Below are 17,712 nucleotides of genomic sequence, written 5' to 3' on the forward strand. Positions count from 1 at the left end.
ATATCTAAATATTCTTAATATTTGGAATATTTTCCACTATTATATCTTGGTGATTTTTTTTTTGTATTTTGCAAATAAGTGTATAAATGAGGGTTTCTTGGCCGCAGACAATCCTAAAATGCCTTTAAAGCACTTTTCATCCCTCCATGAATTACCACAATGAGAGCTTAACAATACAGTAATTCACCAAGCAAACCCAACAGCAGGGTTTACTACAATTACAGCAGAGACTACCAATCTGAACATTTTTTCCCACCAGCCTTCACAGTTCCTAAAATTCCTTCCATAGAAGTTTATTTCTTTGACTCATAAAGACATCTTTTTATAATAGTGCTTCATTCTCCACCCCCATCCCCAGCTTATGAAAATGATAGAATATGGTCATTGTAAATAATTCATAAAACACCAAGAAATGAAAAATAAAAACCACCAGCATTCTTAGCAACTAGCAATAACCACTAGTAACATCTGAGAGTACATTTTTCTAGAGCCATGCTACTCAAACTACGCGGTAATGGATCTTTTTTCCCCCCAACCCACCACAAATCAACACTTGTGTAGAATACAATAAAAATATGCTATGAAATGCCATTTGGATGTCACAGTAATGTCAAATTGCTAAAAAAAAAAAAAAAAAAAAAAAATTTCTAGAGTCTCGATTTCTGTATTTACTTCACTTTAGTTGGTAACAAGCATTTCAGTCTGTGGACCACACTATGAATCACTCTGTTCTAGACCTTTTTTCTCTCATATGCACATATTCTTTTTTGTGTGTGTGTGAGGAGATCAGCCCTGTGCTAACATCTGCCAATCCTCCTCTTTTTCTGCCAAGGAAGACTGGCCCTGGGCTGACATCCATGCCCATCTTCCTCCACTTTATATGGGGAAGCTGCCACAGCATGGCTTGCCAACAGTGCGTCGGTGCGCACCCGGGATCCAAACCGGCGAACCCTGGGCCACCGCAGCGGAGCGCACGCACTTAACTGCTTGCGCCACCGGGCCGGCCCCCACATATTCTTTTACTGTATGTATATATGGTTTTACACTACACACATAATTTTATATATACTTTATAGTTTTATTACCTAATTTTTTTCCACTAAACAGATCATGACCATTTGTCTATATCCACACGTGCCATCCTTTTTTAATGTGAAAGGCCACTCTTAAAACCCTAGCCTCTGCAAGCAGGGCAGAATCTCGCTTTCATGAGCTATGACCTCTGTAAGTAAGGGACTTTGGGGAGGGGAAGGAGAACACAGGTCGTGCTTTACCAGTGCCGCGATTGTGCCCAGGGTCGGCCCTGCCTAAGAATAGCCTGGAGACGAAGGCAATCCCAGAGAGGGCACTACGGAAAAGGGACCTGCCTGTTTTGCAGGACGCTGTATGTGACAATGCCACAAGCCAGAAGTCCACAAGGGCGTTTGATTCTAACTACAAACTAACATCCACTCATTGCAACATTCATCGTACCCCTGTGTGTGGACACTGCATGAGGTGCTGGGGCACAAAGAAGGGAGCCTCGGCCCCTCCCTGCAGGGGCCCGTCTAGTGGAAGAGGCAGACAAGTAAACAAATGATCAGAATACAGCCCGATGAATATTCATGAGACAGGTAGTGCTGGTTAAGACAGCCTCCTGGGCCCCATTCCCAGAGATTCTGATTCAGTAGGTCTGGGTGGGGCCCAAGATTCTGCAAGTCTAACAAATTCCTCTGTCTTGCTGAGGCTGCCACACTTTTATGGCACTGATCTAGGGTGGTGGTCCACAACCACGGGCAATTTTGCACCCCAGGGGACACTGACAAGTCTGGAGACGTGCTTGGCTCTCACAACTGGTGTGGGGGGTGCTGTTACTGGCACCTAGTGAGTAGATGCTGCTAAACCTCCCACGATGCACAGGACAGCCTCCCCCCCACCCCCCCACAGCAAAGAATTATCAGCCCACAATGTCAATAGAGCTAAAGTTGAGCAACTGCTCTAGAGCAAGACTTTGGAACTCTCTGTGCCTCAGTTTTGTTATCGGCAAAATGGAGATGATATTTTCTATCTCATTAAGGTGTTATGAGGGTTCAGTGAGTTTATGTCCACAAAGTGCTTGGAACAGCCTGGCACACAGTAGGCACTTACTGTCATCATTAGCGGCCATTACTGTGGAAAGGCAGTTAAGAGCCAAAACAGGCAGGAAAGGCATTCCAGGGTGGACACAAGTCCATCACACTGCAGCCCTCACCTGCCCTGCTCCAGTAACAGCACCAATAACATTCACTGATGCCTCACTATGCACCATCATTGGGATGAGGTCCAGAGACATTAAGTAATTTGCCCAAGGTCACACAGCCATGAAGGGGCAATCTGCTGTTACTCATTCACTCAAATATCTATTGAGCACCTGTTATATGCCAGACAAATCCCAGGAGAAGACACACCCTAAGAAAGCACGGCTCTTGGGGAAACAAATTGATTTCTACGTCCCAGCAGACCAGCCACAGAGTGAAGCCCTGTTGCTCCAGTGACTGCAAAGTCCATTGGCTGTAATCCTGGCCTGGACAAGTCCTCTCTCTGGCCCCTTGCCCAGAGCCAGTCTCTGACAAAGAGACATCATGCAGGGCCTGGGGGAGGAGAGCAGAGCCATGGCCAGACCCCACAGCGGGCCTGGCTCCACCAGACATCTCGTAGGAGCCTTCTCTGCATCAGGCACCCAGGGGGCCTCGGTGCTCCCCGCATGCAGGAGGCCTCTCCCTCACCCAGGCTGGGCAGTTATCCAAGCACCTCCTCACACAGTATCTCCTCTTGTCCTCCGGGCCACCCAGGGACGTGGGCAAGAATCACACCCCTAATTCACAGACGTGGTGACTCAGGCTCCAAGGGGCCAAGTGCCCCTACCAGTCAGCAGACCTCAGATTCTAACCCACGTCACCTGATGCCAAGACCAGTCTTCCCTCCACCCACACCTTCGCCATGGCTTTGGGTTTTCTTTTTCCTCTCTGACTATAAAGTAATACAAATTCAATGCAAATAATTCAGAAAATATAGAAGAGTATAACGACAATAAATATCATTTCTCTGTCACCAGATAGAACAACCGGTGTGTAATCTTTTCCAGGCATTTTTATGCATATAAACATATTTTTTAGAATACCACCATACTACATGCTCTTTTGAAATCTGCTTTCTTCCATTCAGATGTCTTTCTATGTTAATAACAAGCTGTGCCATCATTTTAAGGCCTCGACTCTATCAGCCATCGCCAGTGCATAGTATTCATTTATTTAACCAATCGTCTACTGACAGTCATTTAGATTTATAACTTTCCAACATTTTTTGGGGGGGCAGGGAGGAAGACTGTCCCTGAGCTAACATCTGTGCCAATCTTCCTCTACCTTGTACATGGGACGCTGCCACAGCATGGCTTGATGCGCAGTGTGTAGGTCCACAACTGGGATCCGAACCCCTCAACCCTGGGCCGCTGAAGTGCAGTGCGCAAACTTAACCACTGTGCCACTGGGCCAGCCCCGCCCCCCAACATTTTTAAACAATGCTGCAATGAACATTATTGGACCTACGTCCTTGCCCAGTTATTCCCTTGGGATAAGTTCTTACAAGTGCAATTGCTGGGTTAAAAGTTACTGTCCCTTGACACCCCAACAGCAGTGTGGGGGGACCATCACTGAAGCAGAAAGCCTGAAGTCCTACCATTCTGACGACCAAACTTCAGGTCAGAGCTGTGGGGACAGGAGCAGCAGCCCCAGCTCGGGTCACCCAGAGGCACCCAGTAAAGACGTCAAAAATGCATTGATCTTTACAAGCAGCCAATGGCCGAAGCATCCCATCACAAGGGCCCCCTCCCGGTCCCCAACACTGCTCCAGCTGCAGGTGATGTCTGTCCTGTCAGCTCTCTTCTTCTCCACTTCTAGGTGTCACCAGATGTTAACTGACCCCCCACATGACTTGGGGTCTCCAGGCCTCAACTCTGATGCCTCCTATTCCACAAAGCCTCCCTTGGCTCCCAAAGGGCCCTGCACATCCCTCTCACTTCATAACTCCACGCGTGAATCCAGGAGACGCCAAGCTCTGGGAGGGTAGGGACTGTCTGAGGGCTTACTGAGGGCCTCTCACAGGACTCAGCCCACAGGAGGGGCTCAGTGTTTGTTACACGAATGTCTCCAGGCCAATGTTTACTTGAACCAGATCTCACCTGGGTACAAAGAGGTCAGGTCCCCTCCCAGCCCAGACAAGCAGCCTGCCACCAGGCCTGGAATTCGGTGCTAGCTCCAAGGAACAGTTATTCCTCACTTCCCCTCGTCCATTTATCACTTCAGACACTCTCTAGAGCTATCTTCAAAACACAACTGAAGTCTTATAGGGCTGTCCCCTAGTGCACACTCACTCACATACACACAACACACACACACAGGTCTAGAAGGAGCAAGTACTAAGATGTGACAACAGTGTCCTTTCAGAAAAGAAGCTCTCTTCCCCTGACTTGTGTTAATAATTCATTAGAGAGAGGCCAGGCTGCTTCCAGTTCACTCCCACCTTCTCTCTCCCATCCCCGAGTTTCCAAGCTCAAAACAGTATTGTTTTTTTTTTTTTAAGAGACAATGTTTGCTGGTTTCTGGAGGGAGTACAAGGCAGATTCCGCGTACAGGCCTTATGCAAGTTCGGGGAGCACAGATGTCCAGAATCAAATGCTTTTCCAAACAAGTCTGCCCAGACACCATCACCACCCAAGCAGTGAGGAAAGAGCATGAACGTTTACAATTAACTGCTCTTGCCTCCCTGGGGAAGGGCAGGCTGAAAAAGTGAGCTTTTGATTACTCGGCAAAGCTGTATGTGGGTAACTCGGCCTGGCCATGTCCTTCCACCTCCTCTCGGACCATTTCACGGCCCTTGAATAGCTGCCTTAAGAGCAAGCAAGGGGAGGAATAAAAACACTACACATCAGGGTCAAAAATAAATCATTCGCATGGGAGGTTGCAAATCTTGATTACCATGAGATTTAGAAATTCCCTGTACTGCATCTTGTTTTAACAAACATTTGAAAAAAGATAGCTCTATATAATATGTTGTAAAATTACATCAGCACATTTGCTTGCATTGCCTCACCTGACAGGGCTGTCACTCACTGAATGACCCATTCATCTGACTCTCTCCTTCTCCTCTGTCCATCGCTCACCCCACCCCCAGCACACTGGGCCTGTCTTGCTGGTCCTCAGCTAGGCCAAGCCCCACTCCCAGCTTAGCACTGTCTGTTCCCTCTAGCTGAAATGCTCTTCCCCAACATAGGCCCAAGGCTCACTCTCTCCAGACATGCTTTCAGGGAGGTCTTCCCCGCCCACTATAATAACACTGCATCCCCCTCCCTCCCCTCGCCCCCAAATACCCACATGGCCTTGGTCCCTCTTGCCTTGTTTTTCTCCCTGGCACGTATCACCATGGAACCTACTGTGTATTTTAATTGTTTATTGCATTTCCTCTCTTTCCACAACGTCAGCGTCAGGAGGACAGGAGTTCTGTCCACTCTCTTCACTGCTCTCTCCCCGTCACCTAAAAATGTCCTTAGCACATAGCTGCTGCTCAAAAAATACTCAAGGAATTAAGTGGACTAATCAATGTCCCTGTGGGAAAATACATATGCTTTCTTAATTTGAAACATCAGGCTTATATCCAAGGGCCTCTCTGGTTAAAAGGTTACTCCCTTCCACAGCTTGAAAAGGCTGGCTCTCTCAACATAAATCAGAGTGCAAAGCGGATGCAATGCTGTTCAAACAAGGTCAGAGGAGAACCGAGGTTGCAGGAAGGGGCAGATATCCAACTGACGCCATGGCAGGCGGCTGGCGCCCAGAGGCCCTTTGGTAATCTCCGATTTACACAGCCAAGACACAGAATGGGATACTAAAGGTGACTCCCAGGCCTGCGCCTCGGCCTATGGCTGCCCAGAGACACCTGTGCTCCAGTCTATGAGCTAAGGAGCAGCTGCCACAGACCTGGTCACCAGCTCACCTTAGTCCGAGTCAGACAAAGTCAGGGGGTGCTGGGCACTCCGGATCATAACCCAAAGGGAAAGGAATGCAAACAGCAAGAGACCCTCCCTAGAGGCTCCAAAATCATACACGGTCGATTCTCATTATTGTGGACCCTCCATATTTGTGAATTTGCCTATTCACTAATATTTATCTGTAACTCCAAAATCAATACTCGTGGCGCCTCTACAGTCATTCGTGGACACGCACAGCGTGCTAAAAAATTTGAGTCACCCGCGAGCACGTTCCACCAAGGTGAACAAAGAGATGCTCTGCCTTCCTGTTCCAGCGCTCAGCCTGTGAACAAGTGTCCTTTACACGGTCCATTTAGTGCCACGGTAGTTGCACTTCCGTGCCTTCTGTCGGTGATTCTGCTGTTTAAAATGGCCTCCAAGCCTGGTGCTGAAGTGCTGTCTAGTGGTCCTAAGCCCAACAAGGCTGTGATGTGCCTTACAGAGAAAACGTGTGTGCTAGATGAGCTTCATTCAGGCATGAGTCACAGTGCTGCTGGCCGTGAGTTCAATGTTCATGAATCAACAATATATAGTAAATAAGGTGTCTTGAAACAGAAACACACATAAAACAAGGTTATGTGTTGACTGGTTGATGAAAATGTCGTGACCAAAGGCTCACAGGAACTGAAATGTTGTGACCGGGAACTGAGAGCTTCTGGTCACAATATTTCCCCTCTGGGAGCAACGGCTCAGTGTTCACTAATTCAGTGTTCAGAGTGACTTGGTGGAAAACAACTACCACGCACCATGAGAATGGACTGTACACTAACACGGCTGTTTCCTGTCCCACATCCTCTGGCACGCTCCCCTCGTCCACCCCCACGCTCACTCCATCTGCTCCTCTGTGCACACGGACTCTTGCTCTGCAGGCTTCTGCTCAGGTGTCTTCTGCGGACTCCTATCCTAGAGCCCCTGTCACATCACTCTTTTATTGTAGTTATTACAATCAGTCATCAGCCACCTCTCCACTCCTCACCGTCCACTAAAACGTCAACTCCCTGAGGACAAGGCCTGTGTCTGTCTCATTCACCCACAAATCTGCAGTGGCCCACAGGGCACATGACACAACGTTAGTGACCAGGGGTTGGCCGAAGGAACACAGCCCACTGCAGACACTGACACCATCCTCTCCTCCAGGCTCCAGCAGCATGACAAGCATCTACAAGCTCCTTTGTGAGTTTGACCGGAAACACCTATTAGACCAGGGCTGCCTGCTGCCACATGCAGCTACTGAGCACTCGAAATGTGGCCAGTCCAGAGAGATGCGGTCTGGGTGTAAAATAGGCACAAGATTCTGAAGACTTAGTACAAAAATACACACAAAATATCTCAATGACCGTTTTATATTGATTCCATGCTGAAATTATACTATCTTGGACATTCTGGGTTAAACAAAATAGGTTAAAATTAATGTCAGCTGTTTCTTTTTACTTTTTAATGTGGCTACTAGATAAAAGTTTTAGTGACTTATATAGCTTACATTATATTTCTATGAATCCATCTTGGTTATAATAATACCACGTAAAGGTCAGCTAGCAACACAAGCCAGCCCTGACCACCTCTCTTTGCTGCTGCCAAGTGCTCTCCAGAGCAAGGCAGGAAACACCTGTCCCATGGCTTCCTGTGACACACAAATACCTAAGTGTATTCAGAAAGAGGATTTGGAAATTGGGATAAAAAAGAGTTTAAGAGAATCAATTTTACCCTCAGAAGGTAAGTGCTACCAGAACAGTGGCCGGCATAGAGTAGGCATACAAATATTTGTTGAATGAATAAATTGCTTCTTTGCAAAAAAAAAAAAAAAAAAAAAAAAGACTATTTCCAATTTATCTATTCATATTTGGGATGGCAGAATATGAGAGCTGGAGGGGACATGAAAAGGACCTGGCTCTGCCACATCACTGAATGTGAGATACTGCACCACTGTGTCCTCACCTGGAGAAGAGGTAGTCCCCACCTTCCCTACCTTCCAGGCCCATGCTGTCCAGTAGAACTTTCCACAATGATGGAAGCATTCCCTGCTCTGTCCAATACGGTGGCTACTGAGCTCTCGAAATGTGGCTACTGTGGCTGAGAAACTGAATTTGTAATTTTATTTAATTTTCATTAATTTAAATTCAAACAGCCACATGTGGCTAGAGGCTGCCATATTGGACAGCATAGCTCTAGGCTGTTGTGACCAGATGGAAGGAGATAAAGCTTGTAAAAATACTTTGTAAACTCTAAATCCCTATAGAAATGATAGGGTTTTTGCTGTTGCTGTTCAATGTATTAGAAATCTGAGATTCTGAGAGATTTCAGTTGCCCAACAGAAAGACTCGATTTATCATAAGTGAAAAAAATTTCAATAAACACACAGATTTCACTTCAGTTGGGAAGAAGGGCAGCCAGTGCTCATGGATACCTACAGTCAGAATAGATGGGTTAGCATAACCCTTCATACACAGCCCGGAGCAGCAAGCTTTTAATCCCCATTGCCACATCCAGATTTGGTACCTCCAGGGCCTAGCCATGCAGTCAGAAATCAAGGCTGCCATTGTATTGATGATAGATTATATTCCTATCTCCCACACTCCAGGGACCAGATGTTTCCTGCCCTTCCTGTTCACCTTCCCTACCATTTCTTCTGCTACAGAAACAGGTCCTCCCAACAGCTCCCTGCATTCCTTCAGCTCTCTGACAGAGTCATTCACAGGCTCTCAGATATATGCGGGGTTTGTTCATATTTGCTGATGGGGTAAAACCAACCACCACTGAAAAGGGATGGGGACTAATTGGTGGCTGTGAAGAATGCTAATCTGTTTACACTCAGGTTGAAAGATGCTCATGAAATTCAAATCAACTTCTAGTCTCCCAAGATTTTTCCCAGCAGGAAAGCTCTTCGCAGTCTAAACAGCTTTTCCTTACCATTAAGATAATTATATTCCACACACAAGCAGACACTAAAGAAATGAGCAGGGAAGTGGAAAGGGGTGAATTATTAGTGCAGGAAAGGTAAAAAAAAAAAAAGGTATAAGTCTGAGGAAACACACAATGTTTCCAAGTACAAATGTAAGGAACTGCCCTAAAATATTTAAGAGATTTTTATGAGCTCATTCATTCTTCTCCACTAAAGAGTTCAGCTAATTTTCCCCCCAGTCCGTCCAGCTTTTCCACAGACGCGTTAACTTTAGGGCTTCCGCGAGTGTAAAGCTCTTGGTTTTGGCCCCACAGAGCTTCCATGATGAAAAACAACATGTGAAATTGGATCCACATGTGTTCCACCCACAAGCTGGGCTCAGTGGTGTATTTTATTCTGTCAGACAGCAGGCTGTTGCTCAACTCCGAGGAGGGGACGCCAGCTATTAAAACAAAATTAACCAGCCTGGTGTCAGCGGGACTGCACCACCTCACCAACAACAGGGACCCAGCTTTCTGTACCTCAAGTTCAGTCTCCCGTCGGTTGATGTCATCCGTGGATTGATTTAACTTCTCCAGTTCTCCCTAAGGAAGAAGAGACAGAAAAAAAGATTTAAGGGCTTCGTCTTTTGTTTCCGGCATGACTCAGCCCATTACCTGGAGAATTACTCCAGGACAATTGGTAGGAAGAGGGAGGACTCAGATAATTCTCAAGGAAAATAGTTAAGCCTTGGCTGGAAGAGCAAAGGAACGGCAGCATCTCTGGAGCCTTTTTCTTGATGGTGTCCCTTTTGAAAATGTCTTAAGGTCCTAGGAACTTGTCTTCTCTTAAACGGGCAAATATTTATTCCAGGTATGTGCCTTCAGGTAAACCCACCTGTTACAAATGGTGTAGGGGCCAAATCAAAACAGTACCTTCTGCCATAGAGCAAGAATTTGCAGAAAAGACAATGATAGAAAATAAACAAGGCCAACCCAAAAGTATAAACCTAGTGAAATGATTTAGTCAAGGACAGAATTCTGGCATTGATTCATCAGCAGTTGAGTATTTTTCTGTACAGACGAAAATCTTTTCAAACTGCCTATTATTCAACCTACCTAACTGGTTTTTTTTTTTAAATAAAAAAATTAGCTTTAATCCTGATCTTTTAAATAAACATGTACAAACTGACCTTTGTAAAAAGTACCCGCATGAAGTTAACTACTTTTACTCTACAAACAAAGGGTCTTGTTAACAGAATTCCTGTACCAAGAAAACAAGATTTAGTAGTCCAAACTGATTATTTTAAATAGAATTCCTAATGCAGATTTTTCCACCTGATCTTTATCTTGCTAATCTGCCAAAACAATGCATTTAAACAGCAACAGCTGAGTTAAATGAGCTTTTAATTGACCTGTGCACTGAAAAACCAATTAGGGCTCCAGAAATTGCAGAGCATGCTTAAAAGCAATATTAAAAAAAAAAAAAATGATTTATGGAAAGGGTAGAAAAATGACTCTTGGAAAGGGGATTTGCTGTGCTTTCTGCTTCGAGGGTGAAGAGGTTAAACTGTCACTCCTAGATCTCGGCTTGGAAATTGTTTTTTAATCATCTACCTTAGAAATGGAGGCACAGAAAGCCAGGCCAATCCCCTCGCCTTCTCCCCGCATCAGCTCTGCGCATCAGTTGCCCCTGATTTCTGTTCACACCCGGCCTCGTAACAAGGAAAAGCTGGGCTTTAAAGCATCTGAGGCCAAGCGGAGGGTTGAGCCAGTGGTGACAATAAACCCTTCAGTTTTGCTAACAATGAATCAGAGGAGGAGGAATATGGTTCGGGCCGGGCACCTCCGCCAGGTGGGGACTCCAAACCCAGGGCACCGGTGCCAGCCCACGCTGCAGGGGCGGACAACGCCCACCCTGCCCGGCTCGCCCACCCGCCCACGGAGTCGGGCGCCCACCCTGGCCGGCCCACCCCTCCTCCCGGGGCCAGGCAGCCGTGCAATGCATGCGGCGCCGCGAGCCTGGCCGGGGGTACCCCCATACCCGCATGGCGCCCCCGCCCCCTTTTTCCCTTTGTTGCACATCCGCCCGAAACGCTGGGCACGCTGCGGCGACCCCCGGATCCTGCCAGGGGTCTGCGAGGGGGAGCCCCACAATAGAGTCAGGCCGCATCCACGCGGGCACTGCAGCCTCCCCATGAACCAGGTGAAACGGGGTATTTAGACGCTCTCTTCTCGCCCCCAGACCTACGTGGCCACCACCTCCCCGGAACGCAGGCACTGGGGGCTGCCGGGCAGGTATAAGTGTAGATGCCGGGATCCGGGGCGCCCCCCGCGCGCCCTACCTGGATCCGGGGGTCCACTTCTTCCTCTTCCAGCCCCTGCTCCATCCCCTCTTCCTCCTCCTCCTCCAAGTCCCGGGCAGACGGCAGGAGCTCAGCCGGCTCCTCCGAGCGGCCCCGCTTCAGCGCCGCGTCCATGCGGGCAGCCGGAATGCGAACCGCGCGGGGGACTTCGGAGCGTCCGGAGGGGCGGCGACTCGCCGCAGGCTCGGCCGGAGCTGTCTCGCCACAGCCCGGCACGGTCGGGAGCCGCCGGGGCCGACACCCGGGAGGCGCCGCTCGCCGATGCGGATCCCTCCGGCCCGGGCGGAGCGGAGGAAATGGGCGCGGCCGCCCCCTTTCTGCCGCGGCTGTCAGCGCAGCGGCGCCCGCTCCGCCCTCGTCCCGCCGGGCCGCCCTCCGCGCGCCTCCGACTGTTCCTCGGCAGGTCCCAGTAACCCAGGCCTCCGTCACAAAAACCCCAGCCCTCTGAAATCCTCTAGCGTGGGGAAATAGGAGAGCCCTCACCCCTTCTTAGCAGCCCGAATATCACAAACCACCCAACATTGGCCACCTACTCTCCCGGCAGCTTTCTCCCTCCCTCCTCGGCCCAGGCGAATTGACTGTATGGAAGGAAAGTTTGGGGTATTTCCAGTCTCTGAAATCACCTTTAGAAGCCTGTACTCAGTGACCCTGGGCCAGTTTCAAGACTCCTCAAACCCCTGTATACACCCAAAGCACGTTTCTCCCCTTGGTTGAATCTTGGGAATTCTATCTATTGTACTTGAAGATTTCCCCAGAAAAGGCAACTGTAACGTGCTCACATTGACATAAAGTACAGAAAGGGGAGCCAGCTGCAGCTCCAGGCACGGATTCTTTGTCCAAAGTTTGTGACCCGCGCTGGGCAGAGCTCCACACCCAAACAGCTGTGCGTTAGTGTTGTGGCATGGTCCTACCTGAATAGCCAGGAAGCATGGAAAATCCATTGATCAGGGATGTGGGTGGGTGGGTGGGTACAGCCTTTTCAAGGAGGGGCTAAGTGTTACCTCTGTTAATGGGTACACCCTGTCCAAGGATTTATGAACTGGTGAGGTTTCCTGCCCACCCTGAGTAAGTAGGGAGGCAGAGCTTGCCTGGCAAACTCGACATCACTAAAGTGCAAAGAACGAAGGGGCATGTCTGTGCTGTTATGAAATGTCATGGCCACTGTGATGTCAGGGGAGCACAAGGTCAGATGACCTTAGCAAAGCAGGCAAGGACATTGCCACTGGCCACTGCTAATGTCTCCTTCACTACAAAAATGCAGAAAGCGTACACATCTACACAGAGGCTTACGGCCGATTGGCTCTGTGAGTTTGGAGGACAAACTTGCTTGAGAAAGGAGCTTCTTTCTGAGATCCCATCGTTAAGCCACCTTGAAAACCTGCTTCTGATGGTTTTATCAGAAGCTAATTTAGAGGGTTACTCCTTGGGCAAGGTACCACCCTATATATGCTGGCACTGTGGTCCACCATCAAAAGAGATTCATCCTGTCTCCTGGACATAATATAGGTGTACGCTATACGTTTGTTTTGGAAAGGTCAAACCTCTTCATTGTTCTTTAAGGAAGAGTCAGCAATTCTTGGAGAGATGTTCTGAAGTTCCTTGCTAAAGACTGTTGCTTTTGATTTTCCACTGATGGATGAAGGCCAGGACAAGATGGTCACTAGTGTCACTTTGGGACACAAGAGTCACCATTGTTTCCCCGGTGGCTGGGAATTGAGCCTATAACTGAGCAGGTTCATCCTAGCTGTGAATCCACTGAGACTGAGCTGGAAAACCAGAAATGTGAGGTCAGCCCTGACTCTCAATGCTTCTCAGCTGGTGGAACCCCAGCCTCACCATTCTAAACAACTGCCTCTAAAACACATTTCTATTTAAACTTAGATCTAAGCGCAACAGAGTGGTTCAAAACGCCTTCATGGGACACAGGGAAACTGCTCTAGAACTTGAGTTCAGATTTTAGTTGTCTTATGTTTAGGAGACCTGGCCAGCTATAGTGTTGATCCCAATAGTGATCTGAAGTTAAAATAAGGAAAATAAACAAACCACGGCAATACGATATGTTTTCTATTGGTACATATATATGCACATAAATGCCTAGAAAAAGGTCTGGAAGAAGGACTTCAGACCCAACAAAGAGTACTACCCCTGGGAAAGGGGGGTAGGGAGGGGCCCAGGATTGGCTAGGATGGTCAGAGGAAACTTCTAATCTCTCAATAATGTTTTCATTTTTTACAAGGAGGATATATTTATAATTATTTGTATAAGAATAAATTTAAAATAATACATACTGTATGAGTTTTTTATTGCTGTGTAACAAATTACCACAAATTTAGCACCTTAAAACAACACATTATCTCATAGTTCTCTAGGTCTGAGGTTCAGGCACGGCATGACTAGGTTCTGGGCTCAGGGTCCCCCAGGCTGAATCAGGGTGTCGGCCAGACAGCATTCGTTTCTGGAGGCTCTGAGGAAAAAAAGTCCTTCCAAGCTCATTCAGGTTATCGGCTGAATTCAGTTCCTTGTGGTTGTAGGACTGAGGTGCCTGTTTCCTTGCTGACTGTCAGCCAAGGGCCAGTCTCAGCTGCTGGAGGCTGCCTGCATTTCTTGCCACGTGGCCCCCTCCATCTTCAAAGGCAGCAACAGAGATCTCACTTGTGTTGAATCCCTGTTACACTTCAGTCTCTTCTTCAAGAAGAGCTCAGTCCCTTTTAAGTGTTCACTTGATTAGGTCAGGTCCACCCAGAAAAGTCTCCCATTCTTAAAGTCAGCTGTGCCACATACATAACCTAATCGTGGACATGACTATCTCAACTATTCACAAGTTCCTACAATTATACAGGAGTATATACACCGGATGGTGGGAAATGGGCCAAACTTAGAATTCTGCCTACTGCACATACTAAGAAGGCAAGCCATGTTAAGTGGCTTGTAAGCCAGATACATGCTTAATATTTATTTTAGCTGGCATGTTGATCTGGAGCAGCGGCTCTAAAGGTCTGGGGTGGCGACCCCTGCAGGTCCCTAACTGGCTGCACCAGTTTGCACTCCCACCAGCAGTGTATGAGAGTTCCCTTCTCTCCACATCCTCTCCAACACTTGTTATTTCTTAATTACAGTCATTCTGAAGGGTGTGAGGTGATATCTCATTGTAGTTTTGATTTGCATTTCCCTAATAATTAGTGATGTAGAACATCTTTTCATGTGCCTGTTGGCCATCTGTATATCTTCTTTGGAAAAATGTCCTCATATCCTCTGCCCATTTTTTGGTGTTGAGTTGTATGAGTTCTTTATATATTTTGGAAATTAACCTCTCTTCAGATATATGATTTGCAAATATTTTCTCCCAGTTGGTAGGTTGTCTTTTCGTTTTGTTCATGGTTTCCTTTGCTGTGCAGAAGCTTTTTAGTCTGATGTAGTCCTATTTGTTTATTTTTTCTTTTATTTCCCATGCCTGAGTAGACATGGTATTCAAAAAGACACCACTAAGACCGATGTCAAAGAGTCTACTGCCTATGTTTTCTTCTAGGAGTTTTATGGTGTCAGGTCTTACATTCAAGTCTTTAATCCATTTTGAGCTCCTTAGCCCTTTTTGTGAATAGAGAAACTTGTCTTTTTGCCCCACCCTGATGAACCCCCCAGAGTGGAGGAATGAGAGGAAGTGAGGCGACGTGCTGATGTCACAGCGCTTGACTGAGTTTAGGGCAGAAGGAGGGAGAGTGCTGGCCATCAACCAGGTGAAGGGAGCAGCATTTTCCCTCCTGGCAACTGAAAAGGGCCACGTTACACTCGGCAGGAACATGGAAGTCATCCCACTGTTCTGCCTGCAGGGCCAGGATGGGTTAAAGAGAAGCTGACACTGGGCCTTGAATAACAAACACAACTTCCTCAAACAAGGGAGGAAGGTTTTTGCCAAAGAAAGAAAGAGCTTCCCAGATAGGGGGAAAAACAGGAGGAAATCATGGAGGGGTTCGTGGAACCCCTCATGGACCACAAAACCGATGAACCATGGTTCATGGAACCAATCATGGACTGGTCAGGAACAGCAAGGCGGGACATCATCCGGACTTGGGACCCAGGAAGTGACGGTGGGGAGTGGAAGGAGCAGGGCATGAAGCCTAAAGTATAGTTTGGGGCAGGTCCTCAAGGGCCTTGAATGCCAGGCTAAAAACTTTGGACTATAGACTGTAGAAAATGAGATGCCATTCATTCATCCAACAAATATTTATTGAGCAGTTAACATGATTTGGACACTATACCAGAAGTCAGGGGTACCACTACGAACAAAAGACACAAACTCCCTGCCATCAGGGAGCTTACATTCTAGTAGAAGGAGAGAGGGAATGAACGAATCAATGTATAATACGTCAGGGTGATCAGTGCTAACGGCAAAAACGAAGCAGGGAACGGAGAGAGAGACGAGGTGTGGTTATGGCAAAGGCCTCCCCGAGAAGGGCACTTTGAGCCAAGACCTGAAAGAAATGAGAGCTCAAACCACACGTACCTGTAGGGGAGGATCACTCCAGCAACTGGAGCAGCCTGCGCAGAGGTCCTGGGAAGGGAACGGGCTCGTGGTGTGGGTGGGTAAGCAGAGATCAGCATGGGTAGAGCAGAGACAGCAAGGGGGAGAGCGAGGGAGATGACGTCAGAGAGCTGCAGGTGGGTAGACCATGGAGGGCCTTTACATGGTAAGGAGTGTAGATTTTATTCTGAGCGATCATGTAATCACTGTGGCTAGTGTGTGGGAACTTGACCCGGGGACACTGAGGAGCTGGGGGCGGAGGAGACACGAGGAGATCAGTTAGGCTGACGATGTAGTGGTGGGAGAAGAGGAACATCTCTTCTGATTCCTTCTCTTTTCTCAGCGAAACTATGAGCAAGGTCATCAGCTGAGAATAAGGGGACAGTGGAGACATTGGAACAACACTGGAGGTGAAATAGCCATCCAGGAGAGTTGGGAAGTGAGTTGACCAGGGGAATATATTACAATTGCCAGGCTGTGCTGAGGACCCACCGTGGTTTGCGATTCTCAATGAGACCAGTCAGCAACGATGAGTGGTTTTTCCTACCAAGCTCAGCTTCTGGATACAGATGGAAAGCAGTAAGAATGCCAGATTTAAGCTGGGTTGGGATTATGTCAAGTTCTTACAATGGTGGGAGGAGCGGAGAGGGAGTTGAGGGTGACTGCAGGTGTAACATTTTAATGATGGCCCATGGACGCTAACCTGGATCAAATACGAAGTACAGCCATGAAGGAGTGAGGGACGGATTGTTAAAATAGCTCCAGGGGGCGAAGATGAATCCCTGAATCAAGGGATAGAAAGATGGGAATGAATTTGAGACTGTGCGGAAGTTGGTGGCTAATAATACCTGGAAGGAAAGAGAAGAGTCAAAGATGATTCCAGAGTTTCTAGTTTGAGTGACTAGATGACACCATTAATTAAGACCTATGCTACAGGGCCAGCCCTGTGGCTTGGTGGTTAAGTGCGTGCGCTGCGATGCTGGTGGCCCGGGTTCGGATCCCGGGTGCGCATCGAGGCACCGCTTCTCTGTTCATCCTGGGGCCGAGTCCCACATACAGCAACTGGAAGGATGTGCAGCTACGACATACAACTATCCACTGGGGCTTTGGGGGGAAAAAATAAAATAAAGAAAATCTTTAAAAAAAAAAAAAAGGTCTATGCTACAGATGTTTTGGCTGGGGAGATGATAAATTCATTTTAGAACATACTGATTGAAAGGAAATCCCTGAAACTTGAACTGTAATTGGAAATAGGGATCCAGGTTTTCCAAGGGTTGAACAAAGCTTCTGGAAGGCACCCCCTGTTGCCTCAATACACTTCTCTGCCTTAGCAAGTGCTTTACAACTCATCCACTCTTTGAGGATAACGCAGGTTTTATTTCTGACACTTGGTGGCCTCCAGGAGACAACGGCACAGTCAACACTTCTTCTTTGGGTAGGGCTCACTGAGAGGTACAAGGACAAGAATTACATTGGAACTGGGTTCAAATCCCAGCTGTGCCCTTTGTGAGCTGACTTTGGACAAGCTGTTTATCCACTCTGAACCTCAGTATCCTCACCCGTAAAATAAGGATAATAATACTGGTGTCTCCTGTTAGAGACATTATGAAGAATAAATAAAATGCTATTTATAGAATTACTAGCACATGACAAAACTTTTATTCATGCTGGTTCCCTTGTCTTTCTTCTCCTTCTCTGCCCCACGGCTTAAATCTAAGGGAATCAGGTATTTTACACAAGAGATTTTTTTTTTTTTAACGGTTTTTAAAGTGAACTTTGCAAGCTGACCGTGGTCAGCAACATTAATTCAGGGCACTTGCAGCACCTACTAAATCCATGCACTCTTTCAGGTACCACTTTGAGGGCCCCAAACAAATAGATGACAAAGTCATGCTGTCTTCCTACCTGGGGAG

At 47.5% G+C, this 17,712-nt stretch overlaps 1 protein-coding gene across 1 annotated transcript in view; it reads right to left on the reverse strand.

Moving 5' to 3' along the window:
* Positions 1–11,553, reverse strand: part of SH3BP5 (SH3 domain binding protein 5) — a 73,403-nt gene extending 61,850 nt beyond the window's left edge. The window contains exons 1-2 of the mRNA XM_087430579.1: positions 11,260–11,553; positions 9,458–9,520 (exon numbers count right to left, since the gene is read on the reverse strand). Coding sequence (XP_087286705.1) covers positions 9,458–9,520; positions 11,260–11,394 — 198 coding nt within the window. The 5' untranslated portion in view covers positions 11,395–11,553. The remainder of the gene's footprint in view (positions 1–9,457; positions 9,521–11,259) is intronic.
* Positions 11,554–17,712: the final 6,159 nt, after the last annotated feature.

Source organism: Ceratotherium simum, chromosome 5 (genome assembly GCF_057802395.1).
Source record: "Ceratotherium simum simum isolate JZ-2026a chromosome 5, ASM5780239v1, whole genome shotgun sequence".
In the NCBI taxonomy this organism is placed as follows: Eukaryota; Metazoa; Chordata; class Mammalia; order Perissodactyla; family Rhinocerotidae; genus Ceratotherium; species Ceratotherium simum.